Source organism: Colobus angolensis, unplaced genomic scaffold (assembly GCF_000951035.1).
Source record: "Colobus angolensis palliatus isolate OR3802 unplaced genomic scaffold, Cang.pa_1.0 Scaffold13, whole genome shotgun sequence".
Taxonomy (NCBI): domain Eukaryota; kingdom Metazoa; phylum Chordata; class Mammalia; order Primates; family Cercopithecidae; genus Colobus; species Colobus angolensis.
The window spans coordinates 13,203,406-13,231,251 of record NW_012114252.1 but is presented as its reverse complement, the minus strand read 5'-3'; the positions used below and the strand labels follow the sequence as shown (position 1 = coordinate 13,231,251).

Sequence of the window (27,846 nt, the reverse complement as noted above, 5' to 3'; positions counted from 1 at the left end):
AGGATTACTACCTTCTGCTCCTTACCCTTTAGGTTAAGGTCATGAAAACAGTTCTTAGGGTATCTTCTCTACTACTAATCTCACTGACCAAGCATGAGCAAGAATCCTAAACTAAATTCACAGTAGTGGCTAGGTCTTATAATAACCTTCATGAAAACAGCTTAATACAAGATTCAATTTGAGAAAACATGTTTTAGGTAGCAAGAACAGAAGAGAAAGATAATAATGCACTTTTCCTCAAAACACAAACCTTATCTAATTACAAACAAAATAAGATGTATTAGAATGAACATGTCTAACCTTTTCAGCATCCAATTGATGAAGTCGAGCAACGTACAGAGGAAGATAATTAGGATATGTTTCTTTCAATTCGTTATAAATGTCACTAGAATCCAGCCTATGTATGTAAGAAGGAGATAAATATTTACTTTTTCTTTTAAAAAGAGTATTTCTGTCTTCACTATTATTTAACATTGCTTGGAAGTTTAAGCCAATAAAGTAAGACATTAATCTGAAATACAAGTATAGTCATTGACAAGGATTATCATTATTGGCAGGTAGTATAAATGGTTAACTAGAAAACAAAATAAATCAAACTGGGCTGGGTGCAGTGGCTCACAAGGTCAAGAGATCAAGACCATCCTGGCCAACATGGTGAAACCCCATCTCTACTAAAAATACAAAAATTAGCTGGGCGTGGTGGCACGTGCCTGTAGTCCCAGCTACTCAGGAGGTTGAGGAAGGAGAATCACTTGAACCTGGGAGGCGGAGGTTGCAGTGAGCCGAGATTGAGTCACTGCACTCCAGCCTGGTGACAGAGTGAGATTCCATCTCAAAGAAAACAAAAACAAAAAATAAAATAAAAACTGAAAATTATTTCAATTAAGAGTTCAATAAGATATCCAAATAAAAATATGCATCAATATCTTTCTTACATACCAGCTATTATATTTATTTAAAAGGAAGAAAAGCATGTTCACAAATAGCTAGAAAGATGAAAAGATTTAAAAATGTCTAAGATCTATTAAACTTTTCTGAAAATTCTAAAGTCTTGAATGAATAAAGTTATTCTACGTTCCCTGATGCAGAGGCTGAATAAAATTCTCAATTCTACCTGATTATATGTATCAGGATAAAAACAAATTAACATACAAATGGTAAGTAACTAGCACCAGAAGTGGATAACTTACATTAAAGTCACCTACTATATTAACAAAACTCCATAATAGCATAAAAATAAGGTTGACTGGGATTTTGATACTATAACTAACTTTCTATGAAAATAAATTTAACTTGTAGACAACAAAATTTACACTAATTCTTAGTACAAAAAAAATTAAGTCCTGTTTTTCTCTTTTCCCTAACAATTATACAAGGGCAAAATCAACACTTTCATTTCAGATGTTAAAACTACTGCACCTTAATTATAAATTTCTTTTTTTCCAAAAAACGCTGTAAGGTTTTATAAGTTTTGTAAGGAAATAGTAATAATTTTTTGCTGTTTTCTTCTAAAACACCTATTAGGTAAACCTTTTCAATTTTTTCTCCACACAATTTTCCCATTTTAAGTGTGAATTTCAATGTTTTCTAGCATAGTAACAGATATATGCAACTATCACAACAGTCAACTTGAAAAAATTTTTCATCAATACAAAAAGAAACTGCCATACCTTTTAGCTATCAGTCTCCCCAGCCTCCCCAGCACTAAGCAACCATTAATCTACTTTCTGTCTCTATAGATTTCCTCATTCTGGACATTTAATATGAATAGAATCACATAATACATGGTCTTTTGGGACTGGCTACTACCACTTAACATACTATTTTCAAGGTTCATTCATGTTGGAGCCTGTACTAATCCTATTCATGGCTGAAGAGGAGTCCCCTGTATGGATACATCACATTTTGTTTGTCCATTCATCAGCTGATGGATATTCCACCTTTTGGCCATTATGAATAATGCTGCTATAAACTGTCATGAACATGTTTTTGTGTGAATATAGCTTTTTATTTTCCTTGGGTATATACCTGGGAGTGGAAATGCTGGGCCATATGGAAACTAAGCTTAATCATTTGAAGAGCAGTCAGATTGTTTTCCAAAACGTCTGCATCATTTTTGTATTCTTTACCATCAATGTCTGAGGATTCTGCCTTGTCCACATACTTGCCAAAACTCATCATCTGACTTTGTGATTCTAGCCATCCTAGTAAGTGTGAAGTTGTACTTCCTTGTGATTTTTATGTGCATTTCCCTGAAGACTACTGATTTTGAGCATCTTTTCATGCACTTACTGGTCATTTGTATATCTTTATAGAAATATCTATTCAGATTCTTCACCCATTTAAAAAATTGGGCCATTTGCCTTTGTATTACAAAATTATAGGAATTATTTATGTATTCTGGGGGCTGGGTGTGGAGGTGGCTCATGTCTGTAACCCCAACACTATGGGAAGCTGAAGCAGGAAGATTACTTGAGGCCAGGAGTTCGACTAGCCTGGGCCACACAGTGAGATTCCATCCCTTAAAAAAATTAGCTGGGCGTGGTGGCGTGCACTTGTAGTCCTAGCTATTTGGGAGGCTGAAGGGGGAAGATCCCTTGAGCCCAGGGGTTCAAGGCTGCAGTGAGCTATGATCGTGCCACTGCAGTCCAGCCTGGGTGGCAGAGTGAGAGAGACCCTGCCTCAAAATAATAATAATAAAAAAAAAAGGTCAGCATTCTTTACATATTCTGCATACAAGCTCCTTAAAAATACATAACTTGCAAATAGGCCTTTTTAAGCACTTTCTTGATGCTATGCTTTGAAACACAAAAGCTTTTAATCTTGATTAAGTCCAAATTATCTATTTTTTTCTTATGTTACTTATGCTTTTGGTATCTTTAAAAATTGTTTGCCAAATGTAAGATCATGAAAGTTTACCACTATGTCCTCACTGAGGAGTTTTATAGTTTCAGCTCTCTGATAAATTTTGAGTTAATTTGTATATATGATGTGAGACAAGGGTCCAACTTCATTCTTTTCACATATGGTTATCCAATCCCAGCATCCTTTGCTGAAAATACTATTCTTTCCTCATTAAATGGTCTTTGCATCAGCACCCTTGCCAAAAATAAAAATCAGCTGACCATAGACACATGGTTTTATTTCTGGACTCTTAATTCTATTCCATTAATCTATATATGTCTTACCCTCGTGCCAGTATAACACTGTCTTGTTTACTGTTGCTTTGTATTTAAGTTTTGGAATCAGAAAGTGTGAGCCCAACTTTGTTCTTCATTTTCAAGATTGTCTGGCTATTCTGAGTCTCAGGGAATCACATATGACTTTCAGAATCAGCTTGTTAATTTCTATAAGAAGTCTTCAAGGATTCTGATGGGGATTCAACTGAATTGTTCAATCAATATGAAGAATAGTGTAATGATATTAAGTCTGCTAGTCCACAGACATGGAATACCTTTTCCATTTACTCAGGTCTTTAAAATTTCTTTCAACAATGTTTTATAGTTTTGAGTATAATTCTTACATCTCTTTTGCTAAACATATTCCTACACATTTTATTTTTTTCAATGTTATTGTAAATGGGATTCTCTTAATTTCCTGTTAACTTTAAATTATTGATATATTTGGACTTAGGTCTTCGATTTGATTTTTTGTTTTTGATGTATCCTATGTCTTTTTTTGTTCCACTTTTCCTCTTTTACAGTTTTCTTTTGTATTAAGTGAATATTTTTAAATGAACATTTAAATTTATTTAATGATTTTTTTTCAGTTTATTTTTAGTTTTCCTTAGTGGTTGCTCTAAGGCTTACCATATACATCTTAACTTATAAGAATCAGCTTCAGATTTTTCCTAGCTTAACTTCAGTGATATATAGAAATGTTATCCATTTATAGCTCTACTCCCCTCTCCTTCCTTCTGTAGTATTATTCTATCTGTTGTATCTATCACTGTTATACACCAATCGTTATAATTATTACTTTACTATCTGCAGTCATTTCTTTAGCCCAATACAGTTTTGCTCCTTTGTGCTATCAGTAAATATATATTACAGAATATTACATTTAAATATTACATAGGCCTAATATATACACAACAGTCATAGAACTGCTTTTTAAATTAGTTAACAGGAAAAAAAGGAGAACTTTATGCTTTTATAATTCCATAATAATTAACTTTACCAGGGTTTCTTTCCCCACTCTCACCGATGTAGATTCAAATTACTGCCTGAGATCACCTGCTTTCAGGTTGAAGAACTTCTTTTAGTACTTCTTATAAGGTGGGTTTGCTAGCAACAAATTCTCTGGTTTACCTGGGAATTTTTTATTTCATTTTTAAAGGATAGTTTTGCTGGATATAGGATCATTGGTTGAGATTTTTGAGCACTCAGAATCCCACTGCTATCTGACCTCTACTGTTTCTGCTCAGAAGTCAGTTGTTAACCTTACTAGTATTTCCTTATAAGTGATGAGGAGTTTTTGTCTTGCTCCTTTCAAGATCTTCTCCTTATCTTTGACTTTCAGTATTTTTAACATGCTATGTCTATTTGTGGATTTCTTTCTATTTACTTTGAGTTCATTGAGTTCCCTGGATATGTAGGTTAATATCTTTCAATAAATATGGGGTGTTTCCAGCCATTATTTCACTGGATATATTTTTGCTTTCTCTCTGTTCTCCCGGTACTCGTGTTCCATGGATTTTGGTGCACCAATGGTATCCCACATTTCTCTGAGGCTCTGCTCTGTTCATTTTTTTTCATTCCTTTTTTCCCCGTTTTTGAGAGAACCCTTAGGCACATGGACTTCTCTATCTTCTGTTGCAAATGAAGTCAATTCCTTCAGGAAGAAATTAGGAGCTGTCAGTTTTATGAACTCCTTAGGCCCCACTGGCAAAATCACTAAGTCCAAGCTCTGGAAGAGGGAGTGGAAGAATGGCATGTTTTTCTTTGAGTCACACGCCCACTTAAGGAGCTCAGCACTCTCCTGTGGTCTTCTCAGCTTGCCTCGTGTGGTATGGAACCACAGCCTCCTGGACATCAGGGCCCCAGTGTTCCCAACAGTACTTTACAAGTAAGGGTTAGCAGAAGAAGAGAGTCCCCACCTCTTGACAGCACTCAGCTAGAACTGAGCCGCTGCAACTGGCAGTAGGTCAGGATGAGAAATGATGACATCCTGCTTCTCCAAGGAGGAAAGCCTTTCCTCCCCCAGGAGCTGGAGCTCCTGAAGGCAAGATCGGAAGTAAAGTTTCTGGCTCACTGAACTGGGAGAGGAAGGGGAGGCAGTGGTCTTTGCTCAAATATCACAGACTCTTGCTTTTCTTACCCAATTTTTGTAGGTATTTTTGAATAGATGTTTCTTCATTTGCTGTATGTCCTTTGGACCATTTCCAGGGGCTTTTAAAAGTTGTTTTGTTTTGTTTTTAAATAATTTTCACTAGTTTTACTGGGGACCAGCATCATGGGTCTCCTCAGGCTGTCATGCCAGAAGACAATCTCTGCAATTTCACTTTTGAAGAATTTATATTGTATTGTCAACTGTTTACGACATCCTAAAATCAGGCACAGACAGACCTGAAGACTTTGACTTCCAGTGGAGATACAACTTAGTTTTAAGTGGGAAAGGTATATTTGCATGTGAACTGACATTACAATGGATCAATCTCTGGGAAATATTTTCACATCATGATGACTTCTATTCCCTCTAAAACCATGTAACTGCAAGGATGCATACATAATCAGCTAAAGAGGATTCCCATAAAATATCAGCAGTAAAAGAAATATTGCACAACAGATGGAAAAAGCAACTGACTTGACTACATAGAATAAATTTCAAGTAAAAAGTAAGCCCAAAGTCAAAGAGTAAACTAGAGTAAAATCTGTGGCAAGTGCAGAAAAGCATTAATATCTTTTATGTAAAAAGTTTTAATAAACCAGAAACATCTAATGTCTGAATAGGAAAAAAAGGTGAAGAATATGCTCAACTGTCAGAAGCTACACTAATAATGAACGATACCATCTAAAAAGCTCTCCTTTAATAATAACTAGAGATGTAATTTAAGACAGCAGTAATGGCCCGTTTTTGCATTGTGTAGTAGCACACATACATGGCTAGATGAGTGTAAATTATTATACTCATCTCAGAAAGCAATTTGGCAAAATATAGCAAGACGATTTTTACTTTTACGATGCCATATGATGGAAATTTTAAAAAATCACCTTTATGTATAAAAATGTTTATCACAGCATCAGGAAGAAAAGCTATAAATATATATATGCAAAATAAAACGTTTAAATAGATTATGTTGCATCCATAGAACCACATACAACACAGACACTACAAACGGTGTTTCATAGGGCTGTTAAATCACAATAAAAAAGTAACTGAAAAATGGGAACTAATTTTATTCACACTGCTACATGTACAAACACAGAGGAAAAAAATAATATGAGGACAATGACTATTTATGAATTGTGGGCAAAAGTGATTTTTCTTTTTTATACTTTCCAATATAATTATCTTCCAAGAACAAATTAGAGTGATTAAAATAAAAATTAAAACATTTAATTACAAAATTACAAATTTATAATTTAAATAAATTACACATTTATATAAAAAGAGGAAAATTTAAAAGCACCTATAATCCTACCATCTGCTGTCAACATTTTAAAATACGGTCTATGTATATATACACAATATTGTTATAGTTGGGAAAATAGAACTAAACATTTAAAGAATTAAAATACATTTAAAAACCTACTTTGTCATCCACTGAATTTTAAGATCTCGTAACGCTTCAGTAAACTCTTCTTTCAAATCTTTCTCTTTTTCTGAATCTTTTTCCTTATCTTTGCTGCCGTTCTTAGTCTTTGTTGGTGGAGGTATTAAGTAGTAATGAACAGGGATTACATCCTACGAATGTGGAGAGAGATTCTTAGATAAATATGCTTAATTTTACATATGTCAAAATCATCTTCAATAGCTACATGTCATGTAACATGGGCTGCACCTGAGTTGTACTACACTGTATTCTAGATTCTAAGGGTCACAATACACCAAAAATTCCAATCTCTGGTCACAGTAATATTCTCACAAACTGATGCTGAGTACTGATAATTCAAGTATCTCCTTTAAAATAAAAGAGATAAGAACACACTTTTCTCCATTTGAGTATCTTTGGTATTCTTGGCTTTACTTGGCAGACAGATGACAAAAGTACACTAACCTTTCACATTTTAAATCTGAGAAGGGGATGAAATAAGTTCAAAGTAAAAAAAGATCCTCTAAGTAAATTTAAGGGGACATTTACACCTTCATTAAACCAACAGGACTTACTGAGTCCCCGCGATGTGCCAGGTAATGCTCGAATAGGTAAAGAACAGATCAGATGCTGACATCTGATACGAAGAAAACAAAACAGAATAAAAGGATAGAGTGACTGTCAGGTAACAAGGGGGAGCCGATGTACACAAAATGGCTACGGAAAGCCACTCTGAAGAGGTAACATCTTACGCAAACGACCCTAAATGAACAAGGAGAAGATGAGCAAGTGTAAAGACCTGAGCTGGGTATAAAGCAAGCACAGCTGCATCTTCTGAGAAAGCAGGCAGCAGCCAACTTAAGTAGGGCTTGAGAGAATATGGTTTAAAAAAGAAAAGAAAAAATACTATATATAGTATTCTAAGTGCACTAAGAAGCATACCAGAAGAGTTTTGCAAAAGACGGTGACATGATTAAAGATTTCTGCTTTTTGTTTAATGACTCTAGTTCCTGTATGGATGAAAATTTTGGTTTGTATTCTATTTACAAAATAGATTATAGAGGGTAAATGTGGAGGCAGGAAAACAACAAGTTAGGAAACAAACCTAGGAAACCCTATGCAGCGCCTTAGACTAAAAACAAAATTGGAGAAAATGAACAGATTCGAGCTCTTTAAAGGTAGAACCAATGCGTTTGCCGACAATGCTGAAAAATATGTAGATGAATAAGGTTAGGGATGGAGAATGGAAAAAGCAGCTCTGTAAGTGAGAAAGGGAAAACAAAAAGCACCTGGGATCATGGAAGCCTTGAGGAAAAACCAGCAAGAAGGAAAATGATCAACTGCCCACCTAGCTGAGAGGCAGTGTATGATGAAGTAGGAAGGAACTGAAAACCTGGCAGCACAGAGCGTGCTGACCCCCTTGGACAAGAACAGTGTCAGGGGACAGCAGAACAGTCCAGGCCAGAGAAGACAGAGATGAAAAGAGAATGGAAGTCAACATGTCTGTAGGTCTTTTGAGAAGTTTTGCTTTGAAGACAGCAGCAGAGAAATGGAGAGTAACTGTATTTATTTTATTCACAGATAAATCTTGACTTGTGAAAGGTAAAGCATTATTTGGGAAATGAAATCACATGTTATACCTGCTAGATTTGTTTTTGGCACAATAACTGGGTGTCCTTAATTAAGTTATTATTTATTAAGTCAGTTCCTCAATTTCTATCTTTGGGTTTGTATTTAAAATGGTGCTAAATTAAAATACTATATTCATTTTAATTAACAAAGTTCATAAAATTGAAACAAATGTTACCAAAAAGACATTCACTGAAAAAGCTTTACTCTGGTTGAGTAAAAAAATAATATTGCAAGTCCCCACCTCCCCATAAATAGGATGTTTAGGAGCATATACTACACAAATATTCCCATTTTAACAATTTTCACAAATAAACACAATTTCAGGGTATAAAATGATGTAACAGTAAACACCAGGAACTATGGTTGTAGTTCTAATAGTATTCCAACACAAAATAATAACTGCTATCTCCATACTGATTCATTTAAAGCACAGAAAACCACTTTGATGTCAGATAACCATATAAATCCATTTGTAGCCACTGGCTGTCATTCTCCCTCTGAAGTCAGGGAGCCAGAACCTGTAAACAAAGTCCTTATGTGAAACATGAGACTGGGAAAAGGAAACAGGTCTACTGCTTGGGCTAGTCTTTCAGGACCCAGCTGCCTGTCCTTCTCCTCTCCTTCTCAAGGTTCACTCTCCGGGCAGGCACTGCCCTGAGCAAAGCCAAGGTAAGCGCAAAATCTGAGCTGATCTTCTACCAGCAAGTTCTTATGAAAACAGACTGCATCAGTGTCATCAGTACAGTAAAGACAACACATCTAGGAATTGAAGGGGCTAAGTGGCCTCCAATATTTACTTTCTGTTAATATAGCTCCATTTTTCCATGGAATTGAGCTTCTTTGCCATCTAGTGTGCTAGAATGAGCGGTCTCCAGTCTTTCTCCCTGAGCTTCCCGCACCTCCTTGCCGTATCAGGGAGAGAGGTCTGCTGCTCTTAGGGAGGCAGCCTATATGTTGTGAGGCACTTCCTCCTCAGACTCGGAGATATTTGCTATTGTTTTAGTACAGAAGAGAGAAAAGATAATTGAATTTAAAATGAGCCATCTTCAGGAGAATGGCGTAAACCCAGGAGGCGGAGCTTGCAGTGAGCTGAGATCTGGCCACTGCACTCCAGCCTGGGCGACAGAGTAAGCTTCGTTTTCAAAAAAAAAAAAAAAATGAGCCATCTTTAAAATTAATTTAGGATTTACAATTAACTCTAACAAAGACCTATCAAAAGTAGGAAAGAAGATATCCTAGTAACCTCAAACTATCATTAAAAGAAAAAAAGAGACAAAGTTTATGATGAATTATCTCAGGGAAACAAAAATCAAGGTTTTGTAATCAGCATTTTACGTATTAAATATATCAAATTAACTATAAAAGTTAGTGTAATCCTACAAGATGTTTCAGGACAGGGAATTTTTTTATTAGTAAAAATTATAAACCTGGTAGTTTTAATTTATAATCAAAAGAAAAATGGTGCTATTTGTCACTTGCTGTATCACAATAATTTCTTCTTTGTGCCAATATTAATATTTTTATGACAATTCTCAAGGGGTTAACATAGTATCAATTTAATAGAAATAATTTTGTACCTTTAATCTTGAGAAATCTTGATTATGGTTTAAAGAGACAGTCAAGAAGAATCTTCAGAGCAGAAATGCTATGAAAATTTCTCTACAGTATGTATTTAATGGTTGAGTTTAGAAAAAAAGCATTCCAGCTATTCAGGAAGTATTTCAACAGTGTTCAAACTGAACAGTGTTATTCAGAAAGTCAAACTCACCCGCCAAACCAATAACTACTCTCTGGGCAACACAATGCACTGTAAGTTAAATTGTGGTTCCAAATAGCAATTTCTTTAGTTCTTAAAATTATTAGTAACTGAATATTCAAAATTTTAAAAGTTTCACATAAACCATTTTAAAGATGTATATCATATTTGAGTGCTATTTATGATCTGTTAAAAGTGACAATATTCAGGCTGGGTGCAGTGGCTCATGTCTGTAATTCCAGCACTTTGGGAGGCTGAGCCAGTAGGATCGTCCGAGGCCAGGAGTTTTAGACCACCTTGGGCAATAAGACCTCTCTCTACGAAAAGTAAAAATTAGCCAGGCATAGTGGCACATGCCTGTAGTCTCAGCCACTCCAGGGAGGCTGAGGTGGGAAGACCGCTTGAGCCCAGGAGCTGGAGGCAACAGTGAGCTACGATTGTGCCACTATAATCTAGCCTGGAGTATAGAGTGAGACTCTTTAAAAAAAAAAGTATATTATTGCATTTTGCAAGGAATTTTAAAAAGGGTGACATACTTTTTCAAATCAAGTCACTGAAACCCAGAGAAAAAATCTATTAAGAATTATATACAAAATGCTACTTATCTTCATCAACCGGGAATCGTACATGTATTTTTTTCTTCGTAATGTGACTATAAAACTGTAATACTAACTATTTCTAAAATAAGAGCTTTATTGTGTACTTGCATTGAAGACAGAAAGGAAGAAGCAGAGATAACTCTAGCTGCTAAGTTCTTCAAATGAAGCTTTACTAATCATCAAGTAAATGCCTTTCTATTCATTCAATGTTTTCTTAACTATACAACCTAATTCAAACAAAATCTACCAAAACTTGCAAAAGGTCAACTAAAATAAGAAAAATAATTGCTATGGCCTTCGTGATAAGTGCCTTCTATTTTTAATAGATTCCTAGAGTACCTTTTCCTTGTTCTCTAAAGCAGTGACTTGCAAACTATTTTCACAATGTCCTAAAGATATACACATTAATACATAAAATGAAATTACAATTTTATGAGTCTGATGAACTGACATTTTCTATTTTTAAAAAAATGTTGTTTTTATCCCATTACGTGGCCCCCAAATCGGTCAAGACACCCAGGTGAGAAATACTGATCTTTAGATCTTTCTCCAGAAAGATGATTCCTAGTTATCTGTATTTTGTTTGGACAAATTATTTACTATTATGTAATAATATGGACATTTCAGAAGACATTTTAATAAAGGAATTTAAGCTGTTTATAGAATGGTGATTCCCCAGTTCCATATCACTATGAAATAAGAAATATAAAGTTATCTTTTGTTTATACATTAAGACATTACTGATTTTCCCACTGTAATTCTTTCTGTTTAAAAGGAAATCATGAAAATGCTGAATGTAGCAGGTCTTCACCAGAAAGTGTATTAAATATGCAGTCCCTTTCATACATACACACACACACACACACACACACACACACAAACACACATATATATATGTTTGTTTTGTTTTGAGACAGGGTCTCACTCTGTTGCCCAGACTGGAGTGCAGTGGTGCAATCTCAGCTCACTGCATCCTCCGCCTCCCAGGCTCAAGCGATCTTTCCACCTCAGCCTCCCATAGAGTAGCTGGGACTATAACTGTGTGCCACCACGCCTGGCTAATTTTTGTTATTTTTTTGTAGAGATAGGGTTTCACCATGTTGCCCAGGCTGGTTTCAAACCCCTGAGCTTAAGGGATCTGCCCAACTTGGCTTCCCAAAGTGCTGGAATTATAGGCATAAGTCACTGTGCCTGGCCCTAAAATATATTTATAGCAGAAATTTTCTTTTCTGAGTTAAATCTGCCCCAGCAGTAAATCGAAGATTGCTTAATATGCTGCAGAGAGGCTGATCAGACCACTTAGTAGCGATGGCCTTAAAATCTGTTTGGCCTTAAAATCTGTTTGTGGTCTTAGCGTAAGCTTTAATTGTCAGTGAACAGTCCTTATTTCTGTTCCTGCTACGTCCATCGCTCTTTCTTGTTTCTGTTCTTTCAGAACCAGAATGGATACAAGAGCAGGGAATGAAGTTCACTTTAAAAAGCTGCAATATTTTATTAATCAAATCACCCAATTTAAAAGTGCTTTTAGACTTTAGAAATAATTAAGTGCTTTAGCTTGTATGGCTAAAAAAAAAATATCATATCCATCTCTCTGTAAAATTGTAAACATGAAAAATTTCAAATATTGTTACTTGTTATCATATCTGTAGCAAGAAATGAATAGCATTAAAATTTCTGTATACACAGAGAAAATGAGTCTTCCAGGAATTTATGGTGGGGGAAAAAAAACCCTTTAGAAAAGCAGTATGTCAACAATGCTTATAAGTAGAGCTAAGAGCACTATACTTCAGAATGCAAAGAAAGGAAACTAAGGGAGACTTATTTAAAAAAAAAATAGTGACAAAAAAAGTTTAATATGCAAACAAGGCTTTAAGACATCTTTTTTAAGAACCGACAATCAGTACCTTTTTAAATTTTCCTTGTCGTTTTGCTGCAGACTGCCCCTGGGAGTTAGAACGACATTCTGTAAGAAAACATGCATAATCTACACAGGATGGAGACAGAACCTCTGTCTAATTGTCTTTCAGTTTATGTTCCACCTGTGTCACACCACTTAGAAGGCTCAGGTCTGTGATCAAGATGGCACGCTTTTAAAGAAAGCAACATTGCCACTTTCATTTCTTAAATAAGAAAAAGTACTCAAATATGTTATTACTAAGAGTATGTGTCAACTTCTTACTGAAAAATTTAGTAGATCAAAATCCATTACTTATGAAAGCATTTCTTAAAATAGTAAATTTAGTTGATGGTCTAATCTGATTAAAGGGTACCACAACAACCCCACAGCCTATGCATTCCTGTAAAAAGCAAGAAAGTTACTGTGAAAGTCAAAGTGAAGTAAAAGTTACCTTCCCAACTACCAAAAAACAAGAAATGCTAAACCACTGAGAAAAGCTTACATAAACAATGTGATGGAAGTTACTATGAACTCAACAGCTTTAAGTTACTGCCTTCTCCCGGGAAAGTCTCCCTTGATAAAGAGCTACCATAGTTAACATCACATATTTGTAATTTAATTTCACAATTGTCTTCTAAAACAATATAGCTGGGAAGTAGTAACTATTTCTGAATTGCTAAAAGCCCACTATTTTACTAATAATGCTTTTCTGTTATACTCTTCACAAGTAAACAGACTCTTCAGAAGTGTCATCTGTCATCTGAATGAAAATTCACAGCTGAAGCCCAATAGCTGAAGCAGCTATGCTTCCTGTGAAATGAAATCTACAAAAAAGACTACCAGGGTTTCTTAAATCAGTGCCTGTATTAATTGCAAATCATTAACTATTGATTTACTTCAAATTATACTGAAGTATGTATGTATAAACAGTATAAACTGAAAAGAGACCCAAGAAATGTCAGGGTAGGCAACTTTTTCTAAGCACAAACTTCCCCAATTATGCTTCAATGACAGTAAATAAATGCCCTTTGATTCAATACTGGCAAGAAATAAATATAATTCTTAAGATATATGAGATCTACTCATTTTGATAACAGCATTTATGTAGAAGGCTTACTCAGCTCTGTAAGAAGTAATAGTAAAGAGAGATACAAAACTGTTAAGAATGACAACTTTTACTGGCATTGAGCAAAAATGATTTTTATGACAAAAGGTGATAGATCTATATAAACACCATTCTCATAACACATTTTTAATGAAAACACAGAAGGAAAAAACAAAAACAGGTAGGTACTTGTAAAATTGTAACGTTTATCTCTAAACAACAATAAGAAACAAATTTCTAACAAAAAGCATCATTTTGAAATTAAAAAGTAATACCAAAGGAAGTATCTCATATTTTCCTACTTAACCATGTGAAATTCCAATGAGAAAGGTCTGTAGAAGTGTGAAGACACATGTTTTAGAGTAATAATTGTTCTGACTACTTTTTAAAAGCACCCCAAGATAATCTGATTTATTCTTATGTCCATAATCTTATATTGGTTACATTTCTATAACATGTTCTAATCCTAAACATCGTATTTTTTAAAGCCAATTTTGATTTGTATTTATGTGTTTCACGGGAAGTTCAAGTGTATTAGCCACAGGAGGTAAGACAAGTTCAGGGCCTGAGTACTGCTGGCTTGTGGAAAACAAGCCTAAATATTTCAAAAGTAGGATACATTTTAAAGGACAACTAAATATTAACTGACCTTCACTAGTAACCTGGGAAAAAAGGATTAAAATTTTTTTCCCAAGAGTATCTTCTCTTTTACCCATTTTATCTTCTCTTTCACCCATTCTGAAATGTAGAATTAATTCTTATCTTTAAAGAAATGGAAATTTTGTAATAGGTAATTTCAGTGTTTAAAAAACCAATACTTACAGCTTTCTTTCCTAGTTCAGTCTTTGACAATGTTAAGGATCCTGCAAGATAGCATCCAGGTCCTGCCCCTTTAGGTATTCTAAACGAGAGAATTCAAAGAGAAAAAAAGCAACAAAAGAGAAAGTTTCACAAAGACAAGTAAGGAGAAAAACATGAAAACAATTCCACATTGAATTCATTCCCATAGCTAAGACTTCAAAAATCAAAGGAAGAAATGACTTCAGCCAAAAAAAAAAAAAAGACAACATACTCCAAATTTAGCCTAGATGTCATAAACTTACATTAAAAGTACTACAGTGTATAAGATGGGCAGTAAGCATAAGCAATGTTATCACTTACTTATCGTCAGGTAAGGAAGTAACAAAGAATGGCTGGTTATATTTGGGTGGTAATGTCAAGTTGCTCGATTTCTTCTTCCCTAGAAGTGCAAAACTATGATTTTCATGAATATCTAAGCTCAAGGTATTAGACAATCTATGAGAAACAATAAATGGAAGGTCTTTAAGGCGTTCCAAATCACTGATTTGCTCATGGCGAATTTGCAGTCGAATTGTATAATCTCCTTTCTCCAGTTTCAAAGAATACTGAAAAAGAAAAACAACATTTGGGAAAAGTTAAGTGTAACCAAGTCAACGGAAATCACTGAAAGAGGATACAGTGAAAGTTACCATTCACAGACCTGCTTATAATATGTGAGGTACAGTGCAAGGCACTATCCAGACTTTCATATACACACAAAGTCCCTAGTATGCCGGTGAGCAGACAGGACCAGGGACATCAAGTGACTTGCCTAACATCACACAGAGTAAAGTATAAGAGAGCTGGAGTCAGGTCTGACTTCAAAGCCCTTATTCTTTCCAAAAACATTAGCAAAATTGGGGCACCACAGAATATCTAAGACAAATACACACACACACACACACACACACACACACACGTAACTTATGACTGCTGGTAATCCTTATTTACTCTTAGAGAGGGGGACTCACTATGTTGCCCAGGCTGAAGTGCAGTGGCTATTAACTGGTGCAATCATACTGCACCATAGCGTAGAGCTCCAGGGCTCAAGCGATCCTCCCATCTCAGCTTCCTGAGTAGATGGGATCACAGGCATGTGCCACCATGCCCAGCTGATCTTCAAATTACAACCAAAATGTCACTCCTTTATTACAGACTTGAAACAAACAGGAAACCAATAGAGATCAAGGAATACAAGTTTATTACCCAGTTAACAGGTTCAAGAGGATGAGACGCTGTATCCTGTGTCAGCCACTTTTTCTGAGATTTAAAAAGTAACCAAAGTAATAGCACTGCAGTAGGCCATTCTGTAAGGAGATGTGACTGCTACTTGCTTTGAGGAAAATAGATACCATTCCTTTAACAACGAATTGAAAAAAATCTCCATAAATTATTTTCATTTGTCAGCATAAAATTATACATGTTACAGGAAATGTCTCATTTCTTTGCAGTAATCTCTAAGGGATAAAATATCTATAAATTATGTGATTTTTCTCTTCAATAAAACAGCACAAAGCATAGTGCCTGGTATGTAGTAAGTGCTCATTACAGAGTTGTCCAGTGACGTAGCAAATTTAAAAGTACAAATGAACTGAAGACACGTGGCCACCGCTGCAGTGCTCTCTTTAGCCCTCTCAGACTTAGGATCATTTCAAGAGGTTCACATATCTTTGATGTATGCTTTGATCTACCTTCAGATAGGCAGAATCAGTGTATAGGAAGGAGAAACACTACACATACCAAAAGTTATGCTGGCCAATGTGGCAAGCTTCACCTTTGTCCTCCTCTAATTCAGCGCAACTACACGGTGAAAGAGTTGACACAATCTGTTCCTCACCAACTACACCAAACAACAGGCTCTTGTGGTTTGTGAAAGTACTAAATGCAAAGCTATCATTTTCTTTTTTTAAAGTATGAACGTTACCATAACAAGAAACCAGGATTTTGTTAGTTCAGGAATGAGCTTCTGTATTTTATACCTGATGTGGATAGGCATCACCTGAACCCATTTGTCTTTTGTTCTGGTCAAAAATAATCCACAGTTGGCTGTCAAATTCAGATTCATATAATAGTTCACAAAGTAGTGGGCAGCTTGGAGTTACTTCCCCACTCTTGGGCTATTTAAAAAAAAAAAAAGATTACTTTGCATGATTTGCATATAATTTGATACAAATTTTTAATATTTTTATTGACATGAGACTTTTTCATTTAAAAATGAAAAGTACTTGTGGCAAAAAATTTTGAAAACATAGAACAATAGAACACATAGTATTTTGGCACTTATAAAAGTCACTGCTCTCTTACAAACTTCTGAAAACACACACCTGGCTATGTGTATTCATTAATAAAGCAATATATACATATTTCAGGACCTCTAATTACTTTATAAAACTGAAATCTGAAAACTCATTGAAACCAATTCATTTCCCTAACATTATAACCAAACTGATGTGTGTTTCAGCAATAGTTTTATTGAAATCTCATTGATCCAGCATTTACACTGGCCTCCATTACTTCCGCCACCCATTCCACCTGGGAGCTACTCTGATCTTCTCCTGTTCCAGTGCCTTCTTCACAGAAAGCAATCAGGCCCAGCACCATCATCAGAAGACAGATGGTATTTCTGAGACTTCTAATCATCCCTGGGTCAGATGGACAGTGATCAGTGATTTTATCAACTAAGGCTCAAGGTTAGGTCACCACTCAATTACGTTTTGTGACTTTACGACTGAATGGCATTTAATTACAAATTATAATTTCCTAAAGAGTAATTCCAAATTAACCAGTGTTAATCACTTGATTCTGTTTTATATATATACACCATATACACTGTCCTTCCATTTTTGATTTTATGAATCATAAATAAAACACAAAAGTTCATCCTTTACTAGGCAAACACTTACTTGATGAAAGTTGTATGTCAGGACCATCTCATAAAGTTGACGGTTATTTGGCAAAACATCTCTTGATCCTAAAGGTTTTGTTTTTGCACTCACTGGGCTGTAATGAGGAAACTACATAACTGGTTTGATTCAAGAGTTCATTGAAACAGACAAATAAAATCATAAGCAACAAAATCTGTAACATATTGCAAAAAGTGACAGATGAACCTTCCTGAGAGCTATCCTTTTCAGTATACTCTATAATATTTTAACCATTAACTTACATAATTCTTTGATTGAATCATATCAATACATACAGTTTAAATTTTGCAATAAATATTACAAAGGCAATCTTTTCATGGCAAAAACATTTTCAAATACCAACAAATAGCTCTTAACACAACCAAATCCCAACACTAGGGTGACAACTAAAAGTGCTGTAAGACAGGTTCTGATTTGTACCCCTTGTGCAAACTATTGACAGTACTGTGTTGTGCATAGCACAGACCTCCCCAGATCCCTGCTGCTCACCAGATAGCAGGGGCCACACTCAGCCCTCCTCCTGGCCGAGGGAATGGTATTTCATATTTTTAGTAGTCCTCTGAAGGAAGCTGCTAACATACAGATTTTATAAAGGAGAAAACTGACATTGAAGAGCACGTTTTAAATATAGTTTAAAATGTCAGTGAAACATAATCTACTCCTTTAAATTTAGCTCCAATTTTTTAGATTTAGGAAAACAACATTAGGATGATATAAATTGGATCTATCTTCAAAAGCTGGATGTTTTAATTTTTATTGATAATTCTAGGAAGCGGTGTATCTTTAGACATTACCATGTCACCGACTATTGTCCCTAAATGGTTATTTTAATGCACTTATGACTAGGCTGCATGCCGATGAGTTAAGGTCAGATTAAACAACAGCAACCAGGTATCTTTATAACACTGTGAGTATGTGCACACAGGTCACAGCGCCCTGCTTTTGTAAGGGGAGGTGCTGAGGCACAAACAGCAGGCTACAGTACTTAAGTTTCTACCATTCAATAAAAATTTCAGTATTGCAGTTTCTACAAATGATTGCACTAGAACTCACAAAATAATATCAGAGAGAATGTTAACTTGCTATTTTACGGCAAGAAATAAAAAGGTGAATGTCCACTGATCCTAACTAGTCATGACAGGGATCGGCTACCCACCATCTTTGACTTTGCTGGTCAGGTGGGACAGTGAGGTTGGAAGCTGATACTGGGGCTGCCTTGCAGAGATCGGCAAGGATAAAATTCTCACCTCTAGCATGCAGGTGGGTTTAAAGAAAGGCTCTTTTATCACAGTGTAAGAGATCCCCCCAATCTCTATTCAATATTTGTAGTCCCTAAAACATTGAATGATACCGTAGTGTTTGGACCCAGTTCTTTAAAGTTATGCAGGGAGCCAGATCTTCATATTTCAAGGAGGACTGAACATCAAAACGGTTGATTCCTTCCGACGCATGCTACAAAGGATATTTGTCAAATTACTTTCTCAAACTTTATGAAAAATAAGCAATATTTTGTACCTAAAATAAACGTGTCCAATATAAAGTTTATAAGTACCCACACACAAAGCCTACTGTTATCTTCAGAACCACAGGTAATTTCCCCTCATTAAAGTTTAAATCTAACCAATGAAATTACTCTCCAATAACACAAGTAACTGACATTAAAAATCATGAAAATGTTATGGAACTTACAATGTTTAACTGAGGAGCAGTACACACTATCCCATGGAAAGAAATGGTATAATCAATGTTGACATCACTGAGACTTGCCCACCAACGAGCAATGCAAAATTCAATTGCTTTTCCACCCTGCAAATAAAAGTAAATAAAATGTATCTCTTATTTTTCTCAAATTACAGAATATAAATACTAGCTGTCTCAGAGCAATTCCATGTTTTCAAACTTTTCCTATTTGTAGCAAGAAAACTCAAAAATTTGAACAGCTATGCTAAGAGTTAGACAAATAATTTGCATGTATATTTGCAAAGATGTGGTGCAAGTATTTAAATACTCATAACCCTATGCTTCTTGTCATAAAAGATCCTAGGCAGCTTCTGAAAGCACATATAATAAAGCAAATGTGATTTGATGACTTCAAAGTGAAATAAAAAATTAGGACCAAAAGAAAAATAATCAAGTATAATGCCACAAGAAAGATACTACAACTTTGTAAGGCATACTCAATAGGCACAGTTGAGTTTGGGCTCACAGCTGCCTGGCAATGAAAACAAAATGACATTACGGTCATTTACATCTTTCTCCCTGTTAAAAAACAAAGATAAGAAAAGAAAAAAAAAATTGCTCTTAGCATTGAGTTGTAAAGTACGTTTTCTAGCTATCAGTGAATTTAAAAGTTTAAAAAGATGAATCATGCAACACTGATCCATGGAAGAACACAAATGAAAAGTAACCAGAAACAAAGAGATACTGCGAAAATCCCACAACCAACTGAAAACACAAAGGAGCGAGTTGAAGGAAGAACATCAGTACTTTCACCTTCTGTGGAAGAAAGACTAGTCATCATTTCCAACACCACAGATAAGAATGCAGTGCTGCCATCATTTGAGATAACTTAGACATGAAGCAGTAGCAGTCTTCCTCTAATGCAAATTAGCCTTATAGCTTCTTAACAACACAGCATTAATAAACTAACTTAAGTGACATGCAAACAAGTCTTAAAGAAATTAATCTACTGTACAACAAAGAATAATCTAAATCAGGGTCCAAACTACAAGACACCAGAATCTACCAGACTAGTATGTTTCTTTGATTAAACTATTCAAGAATTACAGAGATAATTACCTCCAACCTGATTTCAAGTACCCTAATTAGATTTTCTATCTTCCTACTTCATTTTTTTTGGCATTAAAAAATATCCCAATGTGCTAAATACAAAATATAAAATCAAATGCAAATACTTAGTCTTAGCCCATACCAAAAAGGCAAATAAATTGTTTTAGGATTATAAACTGTAGTTAAACTTACTAGGACAGGAAAAGCTTCAGTCAGTGTTCCTTTCTCTGGAAGAGAACAAAACTTATAGAATTCATGGCTTCGATATGCTCTTTGCTTCACAAGCTGGACTGCATGAAGAACAAACTTTGCTGATACCTCAGAAGAACACGAACACACTGTCACTTCTAAAATAAGAAAGAAAGAAGCAAAGCTTTAAACTTACAAGACCTAAAATTGACATAAGTGGCTTTAATAATGCCCACTTAGGGAATAATTCCCATGTAGGGAATTAATAGGAATCAAAAATAAAATGATACACTCAAATCTGCATATTTCCATAAAAACAAAGAATCAATAAAATATTAATAAAGTTAGAGGAGTAGATTTTCTATGGGAAAGAAAGAAACTGGTATTAAAATGAACCACCACCATGATGCTACAAACACCTGGAAACAGCAGGCTGTCCATAGATGCATACACAGTTATATTAATCGGGTACCTTTTAAAATCCCTCCTCGTTTTAGCTGCAAACCAATCAATTCCAGATAAAGGTAGGTAGGTTATATTTTTGGAAACCTCTATTTGTTATCATGCCTCAATCCCTCATTGATAACTTTTCCTAATCTCTCTTCTTGGTCTACTTCTGTGCTGTGTGCTTCTACAAAGCCTGGCAGGACTACACATGCTTAACTTTACTCTGAGGCAGCGCTGGAGGTAAGCCAAGATCACCGCAATGCCAGATTGGCAGCTTCTCTAAAGAATACCCAAGCTAATTCAAGGGAAATGAAGCAAGGCGCAATCCCGTGGCTCATAAAACCAAGTGGGCACAGAGCTCTCAGGACCTAGTCAGTTGCTGAGAATACAAAATCTAGTGTTATGACAATATTTCTAATTATTTGAAATAAAACTAAGACTGTTAAATGCTCTGAACTACTTGCATTCTAGATTACTGGATAATTTTTATTCAAAAAATAAATTCTTTTCAATACCGACCTAAACCAATCATAAATCAGTGCCATTTATCACTAAACAAATACCCAATTCAGTATTATAGATTTGTATTCTTTAATTTACTAGTGCACAGGTTACCAGAGCCTGGAGCTGTACAACTCCAAGGGGCCCTATGAGAATGGTATCCCAGAAATGTTGAACACAGCAACTCTGAGTCCACTCCCTAGAAGTACTGTCAAGTGTGAGCGAAATCCCAACGAAGACAAGCTATGTACCAAGTACTCTATAAAATCCCTGATCCTTACAACAGACTAACAACTATATTTATAGTTGAAACAGAAGTTCAGAAAATTTAGAAACCTGCCTTCAGGTAACCATTAGTGTATGGCAGAGTGTGGATCCAAACCCAGACTTCTCAATTTCCAAAGCCCATGGCCTTGCCGCTACTCTGTGCTGTCTCCCTCTAATCCAGTTCTCTTAACTACAATGTCTTGGACTAGATGCTCTTAAGGCCTCTGGAAGCAGGGTCCTTGTCTAAGTAGCTCACCACCTTAGCCCGTTGAAAAGGGCCTGGCACACAGATGGTACAGAAAAATATGCTTAATGAATGAGTCTAGTACAACCCCTGATTATCCTTAGAAGCCTCTCGATGCTGCAATAGCTCCATTATAACCCAGTATGCAAATTAACAGGCAATATTGGGTACTGTTCAATTCATTGCTTTAGCCCTCAGCTTTTGCTATTATTTTGCCCTTACCTAGTTACATAAAGTAAGGAAAGTCTTGTATTTCCTGTGATACCAGGTAACAAACAGATGGACTGCATACAGATAGATGACCACAAGATGGTATGGGGAACCAAATACAACCAGTTATTCCCAAACGAGGTCATACATGTGTGGTATCAATATTGTATTTTCAATAAAGTCTCAGATGTAAATATATTTGTACTTTCATACAAGTACAAAAAACACACTCCTGAGTAAAATACAAGCCATTTTTACTAACGACACCTATCTACCTGATAGGGTTCTGATGGGACTAGACAAGATAATCTCTGTAAAGTGCTTAGCAGAGGGACCAAATCCAAGAAGTATCAACAGTGCTGGCTACTAATTTAAATTGGGTGACACTTGCTTGACTGCCCATATTTGCTTCCTTCTATCAAAGTGAGTGAGCTCTGACAACTGACACACCCCTCCATACTGACTGTTAAATTGTAAATTTAGGACATATAACTTGTGAAGGAAAATATGGTATACCCACAGGTCTTGTATAAAAGAATGACATGAGCACTCTCACAGGACTATAACATGTTAATTCCAGAGCTTTGTGTTAGGCAATCATTTACTCTCAAAATTTTGGAGGCACTGAAGTGAAAATCTCTCATAAACAGAGCTCCAAAGATTAAAAGCTCTATTTCTAAAATTCTAAGAGTTTAACAGTTTGAGGTTTAAGCAACGCTGCATTGTTTAAAATGATTTGTAGTATTTTAAAAATTAGGCCGGGCACAGTGGCTCATGCCTGTAATCCCAGCACTTTGGGAGGACGAGGCGGGTGTCTCATGAGGTGAAGAGATCGAGACCACCCTGGTCAACATGGTGAAACCTCGTCTCTACTAAAAACACAAAAATTAGCCGGGCGCGGTGGCGCGCGCCTATTAGTCCAAGCTACTTGGGAGGCTGAGGAAGAAGAATCGTTTGAACCAGGGAGGTAGAGTTTGCAGTGAGCCGAGATCATGCCACTGCACTCCAGCCTGGCAACAGAGTGAGACTCCAACTCAAAAAAAAAAAAAAAAAATTATTACCAGATAAGGCATTATTCTAAACTAAGCTCAAACCTTAAATATTAAAAACATCTTAAGATGCCTTAATTTTCTGTATGGGCCAATGCAAAATATTACTAGATCTTAAAAACGTTTTGAACTTTACAGAAAGTCTAAGGTGCCCAAATACATATATATTAGTACCATTAGTACCAGGGAAATACATGTTACAGATAAATGAACTTCATATAGCTATAGTCATTAGAATGTAAACAGAGATAAGTGGTCACGTGGATTTTAATTTTACCTACCAGCCCATGTTGCACCCTCAGGAACCTCAATAAAATGCCTTCGAATTTGGCCAGGTTTAAAGTGTACATCTGTAAAGGCTAGATCGTAATGTGATGATTCATTTACTCTGAAAATTAATAAAAATAATTAAATGTATATATTTATTATAAGACCACAGATACTCTGGATTTTATTGGATAAATGCAAAATTTATCCAATTCATTAGAAATAAACACAGGGACTTAGAAGCTGGTTACAAAACAGTATGTACAATATTCAATTTCTGCAGTAGGTTAGCAGAGATAACCTCTGAATAGCAGAGTATAGATGATTCTATTTTTGGTCTATTTTATAATTTTTAAGATACATTCACACATACTATTAAAAAAGCATTCTCTTTTTTGTTAAAGGCATTCTACAACATTCACAGAATTTTCCAATTATCAGATTCCAAGCTACAGTGAGTCCTAGATATTAAAATCAATGACAAAGTTTTATGTCACTGATATTATAGCTATGAGACTAATGTCAAATTAAGCTCCTCCTGTAGCTTCAAAACACTCCCATGATGTAAAATAGTAAAGAAAAGGCAGACTACTTTCAAAGCATTTTTGTAACAAATCAATGAAACAAAGTTTAAATTCATAACTACCCACCATGGAAACAAATCTTATGCTAGAGACAAATTCTTGTCAGTAGGACAGTTAAATGAGTGCCTACTACACATAAGGCCCTGTTATTAGGAGCTGGAAAAGGTAACAAAGAAGAAAATATGATTCTTTACCCTAGACAGTCTAGCATGGAAAGAATCATCATCAGAGACATTTAACATAAGATGCTCCAGATAGACAGGAAGAGTTAGGGAGCCTGGGAAGCTTCCTGAAGGAGATCGCGTGGCAGCTGACTCCTGAAGGTCTTACATATTACCTTGTCTAAATTACTACTGGACTTTGAGGGAATATACGGCTGAGAATTTAACTGCTGCACAATTTTCCCATGTGTACACCACTTTTTAAATTTATTCTCCTCAATTTCGTCCTGTTTCTCATGGGCATCTAGATATCTGTTGCATACTTAATATTTACCAGAGTAACTAACAGAACTGTTAGTTTAGAATTTCCACTTGGCTTCCAGTACTCTCACAATCCCAATCTCACCTTCATCCACTCGATAATTTATTTCATACATCCTGTGTAACAGTAGTCCCTGTGCCTTCAGTGGGCTCACAGTCAAATAGTGTAAGTTAAATAAAAAATTACAAAAGATTGGCTAACGTCTGTTCAGGGGCATGTAAAATGTGCCACGAAGCAGAAAGAAGGTACTCCCTTCACCCAGGGATGACCAGGAATGTACCTGGTCATTAACTGAAGAGACAGGAAACTGAAACCAAGTTATCAGCTGTGCACATGCACAAATTCTTAGAAACCTGGAGTGCCAAAATCAGTGAATTGGCCAAAATGTGTAATTTGTGTACGGAAAGGCGGGAAACACTGGCTACAGCTATAACTGTGAGGGAGAGTCTCTGCTATTTTAAGGAGCTTGAACTTGATCCTTGGAGGTGCCACCGATATATTTTAAGCAGGAAGTAATATAATCTGCTGATTTTTTCCTTGGTTCCCGGGGAATAAGATGGAAAGTTAAGAGTTTCTTAACTTCTGTTTCTACAGTAGATAACTAGAAAAGTGGGAGCATTAAGAGAAGAGAGTAAATCCCAAACATGAAGGAGACAAAAAGGACAGGAATGGAGGGGAATGAAGTAATATTACCAAATACTGCAGTGGGATCAGGTCAGATAAGACTGAGTTAGCCTCTGAACTGGGCAACGCAGAGCTCAGAGCGACTCTGGTGGAAACAGTTTTGATGCAGAGGCAGGGGAGATGCCAGGTGCCATCAGTTACTCTCAGAGTGCACAAGAGACAGCATGGCTGACTACATGACACCTAAAAATGGGAGCAGAACTAAGACAAAATCCCCATTACCTGGTTCTGTATTAGTGAACCCTTAAAAGTTCACAAGACTCCATGAATAGCCATTAAAATCTTAGAAGTAACAGTAAGCTGTGAGTAACCTGTTACTTACTTGGCTGCTATAACTGCAGTGATGGGAACTCGGAAGAGCGGACCTGCGTTAGGGGATGCTATATCATAGCCACATACCTTGAAAAAAGAATTGGTAAGTTTCAGTATCCATAAACAAACATTTAAAAGAGGAGGAAGAGGTCTAAACTATTGACAGAATAAATCAATCTACTCTTAATATGTCAAGGTCTTAACCACAGGTTGACACCAGTTTCCTGACACTAGGTCACATAATTAATAGCAAACAGCCCAAATAAATGTATAGCAACATTTGACTAGTTCAAATGGGAAAAGGAGACATCAAGTACAAAGTAAGTGCATTTTAATTACTCCCAACTGAAAATCAGCTCAAACTAGTAGTAGAGATAACTTCAGATGTGGAGATACTGTTGTGATACTATTCTATGCCTGGTTTACAACTATTTGTTTAACAGATGCTTTCTTCATCTGAGTACTAAAAGGTATAACTAGCTGGGTGTGGTGGTTCACACCTGTAATCCCAATGCTCTGGGAAGCCAAGGCAGGAGGATCACTTGAGGCCAAGAGTTCAAGACAAGCCTGGGCAACATAGAGAGAGCCCATCTCTACAAAAACAAAAAAATTTAGCCAGGCTTGGTGGTGCACACCACTAGTCCTAGCTACTTAGGAGGCTAAGGTGGGAGTATCCCTTGAGCCCAAGAGTTCAAGGCTGCAGTGAACTACGATCACACCACTGTACTCCAGCCTGGGCAACAGAGCAAGACTCTGTCTCTTAAAACAACAACAACAAACAACAAGAAGAAGTAACTGCAGCTTTGTGTAGCTGACAAAAGACCAGTTAGAGGAAGACCTAATTGAAAGGTTCTGCTGTACCTCTTCTTTCCTTTTACTTATTCATACAAGGACAAAAGATATTCTTCAGAAACTTCACTGCTTAAATGAATATAGACACACCAGAAGAACTGCATAACCCGGCAGGTGGATAGGTCTAGTTATTTCTTAGCAAGAAAGCAATACATTGCAAAAATACTTTGGATTTTTTTTTAACCTTTTAAATATTTTAAAGAGTGAAGAAAGTAAAATTGAAGATACATCAATACCTCTGTATAATGCAATCCTTCTCTTAAGCCCCTGGGATCCACACGTATGTTTATGTGTCTACATTGATTCATGAGTTCCAAATGGCTAGGACACTGAACCCAGGATGAATTTGAAGTCAGAGCTAAATGAAGCTGAAGGGATATTTTTTCAGAGTTTTCTGGCACGAAAAAGACCAAAAATTAAAGATGAGCATTTTTTTCCTTTTAAAAATGTTACATCTTCCCAAATAAATTTAGCGACTTAGTTTGGTTGGCGGTAAAACGCATCCAAAACACAGCTTAAATAAAACAGTCAAACAATCTTCCTTACAGATTACTCATGATTCATTTATACTTTCACCAAGCACTGGTATGACCTTAAAATAAAGAGTTGAAGTGAATGTTTTCATTACTGTACACAGGTAATAGTATTCAACTGAAATGAAGACAGCCAGATAATAGTGATGACTATTTTTGTTCACACCTAATCAAGCTGCAATTCTCCTAGAGTACTTCTACTTCTCATTCTTCAACTGAAAGCTCTCTCTTATACCTAAACAGGTAAAGTGGAAAAGGAATTTGATGTTTTATCATCCACAATTTAATAAAGCTGTGGGTCACTGAGGCTCATTCTACTGTTTTCTTTGGTAGTTTAAGATGCTAACTAAATTGCCATTGTACAAGGACCCCAAATTGCTCTAATATTTTCTCTTATGACTATAAGATTTAAAATAATCATACTGGCAATTCACGGATTCTCTTCATAACACTGGCCCAAACAGCAATTCTTTATTATGATACCACTCATTCAAATAGCAAATGCAAATACTTCAGCTTACTGCCAGCCTATTACTGACCTGTGTTCTCTGGAAATACAGGTTCAATGCCAACGCCATGATCTGAAGGTGCAGCCACCTGAACAGGATCTCGGAGGTAGATGCCACGGTTATTTCCAACAGTAACAGTAAAACCTAATTTATTAGCAAATGATGTATTCTGAACGAGGTAGTCATAGGCTTTATCAACCTAGTGAAAAGAATATACATGGTAAGATATCAACGGCTGGGTCAAAAAATATTTTGTTGCAAATTACCAATCAATTTGATTTCAGTTGTAAAACAAAAAGTTAGTGTTTATATTCACTTCTCAAAACTACCTGGTACCCCAACTAAGAGAATAATTCTACATTTTTAGAAACAATACCAGTCACATCTTCCACTCCACCCTATTCACACTGTTATTCTC

At 35.9% G+C, this 27,846-nt stretch overlaps 1 protein-coding gene across 3 annotated transcripts in view; it reads right to left on the bottom strand.

Moving 5' to 3' along the window:
• TPP2 (tripeptidyl peptidase II) overlaps positions 1 to 27,846 on the bottom strand; it is an 83,416-nt gene that overhangs the window by 15,023 nt on the left and 40,547 nt on the right. For 2 of the 3 annotated variants that reach the window (XM_011933854.1, XM_011933852.1), the window contains exons 13-25: positions 27,459 to 27,627; positions 26,623 to 26,780; positions 25,545 to 25,621; positions 23,486 to 23,592; positions 20,490 to 20,644; positions 19,197 to 19,313; positions 18,859 to 18,959; positions 17,487 to 17,583; positions 16,563 to 16,700; positions 14,905 to 15,149; positions 14,566 to 14,644; positions 6,755 to 6,906; positions 301 to 397 (exon numbers count right to left, since the gene is read on the bottom strand). In XM_011933854.1, the coding sequence (XP_011789244.1) occupies positions 301 to 397; positions 6,755 to 6,906; positions 14,566 to 14,644; positions 14,905 to 15,149; positions 16,563 to 16,700; positions 17,487 to 17,583; positions 18,859 to 18,959; positions 19,197 to 19,313; positions 20,490 to 20,644; positions 23,486 to 23,592; positions 25,545 to 25,621; positions 26,623 to 26,780; positions 27,459 to 27,627 (1,692 nt within the window). Of the gene's footprint in view, positions 1 to 300; positions 398 to 6,754; positions 6,907 to 12,645; positions 12,685 to 14,565; positions 14,645 to 14,904; positions 15,150 to 16,562; positions 16,701 to 17,486; positions 17,584 to 18,858; positions 18,960 to 19,196; positions 19,314 to 20,489; positions 20,645 to 23,485; positions 23,593 to 25,544; positions 25,622 to 26,622; positions 26,781 to 27,458; positions 27,628 to 27,846 lie in introns of all 3 variants that reach the window. The other variant, XM_011933853.1, reaches the window with a different exon arrangement.